Here is a 6,000-nt window from a genome sequence, read left to right on the forward strand (position 1 = left end):
TCCATGACGCGCCCCAGAAAGACGCGGGCATTCACTGTTGTGCGATATTGCATTTATAACCGGCTCCAGCTCGTAACACAGCCCAGTCGTCTGTGTTTGAAACGAGTAAGCGCCGTGCGAAGGCGCCATTCGCGTTGACGTACGCCGCTTTAATTGAACGTTCTATTGTCTGCTGCTTTCACGCGTTCCGCGCTCTCTTTGTTCACTGACGCCCGCCGGGCAAACTCAGGCGAGCGAGAAGCTCGGGGCGCCCTGAATTGCACCCCAGCATGTCTTCGGGAACTGCAGGTGGGCTGGCCACAGGTCACCTATGCGTACTGATGTGCGTAAAGGGTGATGCCAGTGATCGCCTGCGTATTCTTGCAGTGCACTGATGAGAGTGCGAAGATTTACTTTCACAAAATCACGCAAATGTAGTAGGGGGACCAGCCTCACGATCTAATTTGCGAAGTTAATTTCGAACTTTCCTTCAAAGCTAACGCGCAATACACGAACGACATGACTTTGGCAACGATATCGCCACTTCCGACGTCGGAGCTGCGGTCTGGCTGGCTCAGATTTGGAGCGCCGAGCGAGCGTCAGCCTGAGTCGCATTGTTCTGAAGGGCGCCGGCTGCCAACGTGTGACGCCGGTCGGCGCCGACGTCGAAGAACCGTCGAAGATTTTTTTCCTTGTGGTTGGGCCTTAAAGCCAACTTCCGGCGTCACGGAGGCTTCACAAAGTGTGACGCCCTTAGTTTTTTCCTTCCTCCATACCTCTAATTAGCGATGTTAGATACGGGACCGTTTCCTGAGCCTACTTCGAGTTCACCAGACCACATCGAATCGCACCGCAGCTATTTAAGGAGCGCAGAAGCACGGATACCACATTCCTGAGGCGCGGCACGTGCAAACAAGTTGGCGGCCCCCACTTCGTGTGCCGCCGGTGGAGCTATTCACTGCTTGACTCTTCCCGAAAGTGAAGCGAGAGCCTGGCACTGTTGCGGGTAAAGTGGGTCCCGAAGCAAGACGGCTGTAATGCGCCTTGAAAACATGGCAGCGTCGCCCCCATCCGCCTATTGTGACGGCGCATTGCAAGTCAGCAAGGCAAGACCGCAGGGAGAAGTAAGCCCTCGGACAATTGAGGACCAAACAGCGACCCTCTCCGCCGGGTGTGACACCATCGCACGGGCGCCTACCATTGGCCGAAAGTGACGACACCCGAGCGGGCTCGCCGATTGGCCGAAAATGGCGTCACCTGAGCGGGCTCGCCCATTGGCCGAACGTGACGTGTCTTCGAGACACCGAAGGGCTTAAAAGACACAGACCGGGAGCAGCAAGAGAGCATTCCTAGAGCATTCCTGGATTCATCTCTTTCGAACTTCTTGCCGCGGGCCGTAGCGTCCGAGTTGCTGCCGGCCCGTAATGACTTTAAGACTGTTAATATACGCTCACTGTAAATAATGTAAATTAACCTCCCAAGTTTTTCATCCCGACGTCCTCCTCAACTCTCACACAGCGAGCAGATGTATAAGCTTATAGGATTGAACGATTTATTTTGGCGGGCAATCACAGGCACTTTTTTCGATTTCTTTCGTTTCTACAACTTTATGTACCTGTACATCTAGCCGCAATAACAAACCGACATAACAATATGCACTTTGAAATAACCTATGGTAGAATTTCAGGTGGCCGAAATTAATCCGGCGGCAGACACTACGGCATTCCCCCCATAATCAGTTATTCGTATTGTCACAAAAAACTACAGGAACTTGATAATAATTGAATAGTTTGGAGATAAGCCTTGCTTGTCGATAGCTTCTAAGGGACTACCAAATGCCAGTGAAAACTTCTTTCAGATTTATCGTGCCAACGATTTCATCATGTACGATCACGGTATCAAAGAAAACAGGCGGCGCTACTCTCAGGTAAAACTTCCACATATATATTATTTATTTTTTGTGTAATCATAAATCCGGTCATCAGCCTGTTTGGAGCAGAGTCAGGGCTAATGATTGTACGATATCAGAACATCAACGATGCACGGTTTCATATGCATTTCTTTTGTTTATTGCTACACAAGGCAAACCAACTTGAACCAAAAAAGAAAAGGAATCCCATGGACTACGTATACATTTAGAACTCATGAAACAAATAACCACATAACGGTAGTATCGACGCGCACAGATAAAACTTGTAAGTGGTCAGCCATAGGAATGTGGCAACACATGTTGAACGACAAAAAGCGTTTGGCGTCCCTCATCTTAAACCGGCGAAACAAAAGCATCTAAACTCAGTCACTGTGAATAATAGATACAAAAAAACAATGGCAATCGAAAGGCAAACCAGGGGCGTTTTGGGTGCGCAGCGTGAGCACAGGTCATACTTCTTTAACTCAATACCTTGAGGCCGTGCAGTTTCGCTCAGCTAAGTCCATCCTGAACAACTACCACAGGACCGCCAGTGTAAGAGAAATGACGTGCATTTTGTACCTCCCATTGTTATCCTCTCGAAGAAGACTATTCCGTCTTTCCCCCTTCGGTAAATTTTCTGCCACAACAGCAACCTGCGTTCACGTTGGATTCAGCCGGCGTCGTATATTTCTTTTCGCTTGAACCATCCCCGGAAAGTCGCCATACCTAACTGTGACGCACTCACATGCTGCCATCAATTTTGTCCGAAAACATGTAAAGAATGGAACACATTATCGCCATGGTTAGTGGCCATAACATACCCTGTACTTTTTAGGGCCGCAATAGAAAATAAAGTTCAGTGATTATGCCCTAGGAAATCAATGTTGTAATTGTCTTTGTTTTGCCATGTAATAGCGGGAGTGTTGTTGCCAACTTTAAATTTTTTTTTTTGCTTATGCTCATCCCATCTGTAATGTACAATGTACCTTGAGGGTATCATAAATAAATAAATAAATAAATAAATAAATAAATAAACTGATAATAAGAATGGCGAAAGCACAGAATCTTGTTTCCACCTGCTGAATGACAATAAGTTCCGTAAATGTGTTAAGCTATCATCTTGGATGCGTTAGTATACGCGGCAATGCATACTTAACCCAAATGTAGCCTCTCTGCAGATGATTAATAGCCCCCTGTTTAGCTGCCAGTCAGTGGAAAATTGCGTTTGATAGAATATATATGATGCGCAAAGCAGGACTAATCGGAATTTCTACATTCGAGCCGCTTCCAGTGGTTCGAGGGGAAAAAAACACCGTATAAGAACAAAGAAAAAAACGACAGCGTTCTTCCTGCCCGGTGGTATTCTATGCGTTCTTCTGCAATTTTTTTTTCCTGGCGCGCTGAAAATCTTTAAATGACACGCAGTATGAGTACGGCAAGTGCGCGTCAGGTAGTCATTTCAGAGTGAGAGAGGGATAAACATTATTTCTGGAAGACACTAAGTCCAAGTCGTCGCCAACGGAGTTTAGCTAGTTTCCGGGACTTGTTCCTGAGCCCATTTTTCTGGACCCGTTGCCGTGGTCTGTGTGGGCCAGCTATCGCAAGCTTAAGGAAAAGAGGGCGGGATGGGTTCGAGCAAGCTAACTGTATATGATTATGTGGCAGCGCCCTCACTGAAGCAATAGCATGCGTTCCATCAGTAACGGCTAAATTTCTATCGCCAGCAAGACAGCTACAGTTTCTAAGAAGTAATCGGCCTTTTAGTGCAATGCAAATCCGTGTTGCTAGCAGACACTCTGTGATCTACACTAAGCGGTTGTTCTGGTGGATAGGGGACGGGTCGCCTTCATCAGCCTGACACATCTCGACATTCCAGCTGCTAGCAGTTATGTAAAGAAAACGACCACGCACGCGCACACACACGCACGCACACATGTACCACACACACAAAAAGGAAAAAAAAACGCCTTATGCTAGAACTGATCGATTAAAGGGATGTCAGCCAATTTGATAACAGCTATAAAAAGTATATAAACACCTCACATGCGGGCCCAATTCGCCCTCAAGGTCTGTTGGTCGCAGGATCATGGTCACGACCATAATAGAAGTACAGCTGACGAGATATATCACTCTCCTTCTCAAATTACAGCCCACACAGGTCCCTCCCCTGCAACAACGTTCCATCACCGGGACCGGAAAGTTCCCAATCCGATGGGACACACTCGCACTAATCCTAAGAGGCGGACATTACTAGCACGGGAAATTCAAACACATGTTCAACTAATTGACAAAACTTCACTAATGAACTTCACGATGAATTACTTTACGGCACAGGTTGCAATTTAGGAATTTTAACCCGTGAGTTTGCAAGGTGTCTCCACCTGGAATAAATTCCCACAGTAACATCAGCTTAAGGATACGCACCATCAAATTCGCTATACAGATTCACTGTTGCTCCACGTACTTTTGTACAAGAATTCTGCTATCTAGCTGTCACATGCGATTTTTTAAAAAATCTGTGAATCTTAAAAATTATACCGTGATTGTACTAGGCCATGTGGCAACCCGTGCGGATGAAAGAAAAAGAGGTCTTCCAGATCATAAGTGGCCACGCAAAAAAGACAAAAATGTGTCCATGGTAAGTGATCTCGCCATTTCTAGTAAAAGCGTACTCCAGTGGCCTACTATTATTGGAAGCAGGGAAGATTATTGCACATCCGTGCTTGTGGGATGCTTGTATTGTTCGTTTATTCTATTAAAGCATTTCAGTTACTTCTGACCTTTGGGAATCACTCTCAAAGTTAAGCATATTTGTTGATCTAAACTCCAACAAACAAACAAAAAAACAAGAATTACTACGCACCACTCCACTCCAAGAGTTTGATGGTAATTACCCTGGCGAAAGAAATGAGAAGTGTTATTCCTTTTTCGGATTTGGCAGTGCTGCACATTCTTCAGGCACTTCTTTTCCACAGGTCATCGTACGCTTGCCATGCATTTATGAATAGTATATCCCAATATGTAGGGTTACCTGAGCGGGTCGGCATGGTGTAGTTTCACGAGGCTAATGTTTGTGAGCGAATGTCAACGAACACGGCGACGGGACTTGTCTGTTTATCGTGAGCGCAGTTATGTAAGTCACTTATCCACTGCGTCTCCTAATGGGTCGTATCAGTGCGGCTGTTCTTTTTGTATACACTTGCACCTAAATTCCTTTATACCTTGCACCTCACTGGCGCATCGCGCTGGGTTGTTAGTTAGCCATCACAGCTTCCTCACTAAGGGGATCACTAAAGAGCAAGAAAAATCAACATATAGAAATAACCTTCCTGTGCTTTCGCGTACGGAGTGTAGTAATCCCTGCAATCCTTCCACGAATGCCCACAGGCGACGCCCCCAGCCTACCCTATGGAGCGCATCAGGACGCTCTTTGCCATTTTCTCGTCTGAGGGAGACCGAATGGCGGACCCACGTGACGTGGACTACCTCGTTGCCAGACTGGGAGACAACGTGGTGCTCCACCACGTCGTTCCACAACGAACCATGCGGCACCTGGACTTCGCTATTGGATTCAATGCCACTGAATTTCTGCACAAGGTTGCCATAGATGTCATCCACAAGTACGCCGATTCGGGGTCGTGAATGGGGTTTAGTTGAGCGAAATAACACTGCACGATGAAACTTTTATTCGTTAGTCGCTTACTTTGTACAAGCTTATTCTTATTGCTGCCCATGTTGCACGTATACAATACGAAGCCAAATCATTCAAAGTCCATATGAAAGGGCGGTTGAGAAAGCTAACTTGTATTTTGTACTGGACTACACAGTTCGACATAATATTTCTGCGGAAACCCACAAGGGAGAAGAAATAGGTTATTAAGGGAAAATGAGACATCCACCCAATCGTAGCAGTTGCTACAACGGAAACTCGTACAGGTTCCTCGAAAGAAAAGCCTCGCAGTTGAAGAAAAATTCGCCCTGGTCCGGGACTCGAACCCGGGACACCGCCTTTCCGGGGCAGCCGCTCTACCACCAGAGCTAACCAGGTGACTAGCAGATGGCAGGGCGAAGTCGAATTTGTCAACAACTAGAAGCAAAGGCAAGATTTC

At 46.6% G+C, this 6,000-nt stretch overlaps 1 protein-coding gene across 1 annotated transcript in view; it reads left to right on the plus strand.

Annotated features, from left to right (window-relative positions):
- LOC142586230 (gastric triacylglycerol lipase-like) overlaps nt 1-5,558 on the plus strand; it is a 43,427-nt gene extending 37,869 nt beyond the window's left edge. The window contains exon 8 of the mRNA XM_075697482.1: nt 5,279-5,558. Coding sequence (XP_075553597.1) covers nt 5,279-5,533 — 255 coding nt within the window. The 3' untranslated portion in view covers nt 5,534-5,558. The remainder of the gene's footprint in view (nt 1-5,278) is intronic.
- Nucleotides 5,559-6,000: the final 442 nt, after the last annotated feature.

The sequence above is a fragment of the Dermacentor variabilis genome, chromosome 6 (genome assembly GCF_050947875.1).
Source record: "Dermacentor variabilis isolate Ectoservices chromosome 6, ASM5094787v1, whole genome shotgun sequence".
In the NCBI taxonomy this organism is placed as follows: domain Eukaryota; kingdom Metazoa; phylum Arthropoda; class Arachnida; order Ixodida; family Ixodidae; genus Dermacentor; species Dermacentor variabilis.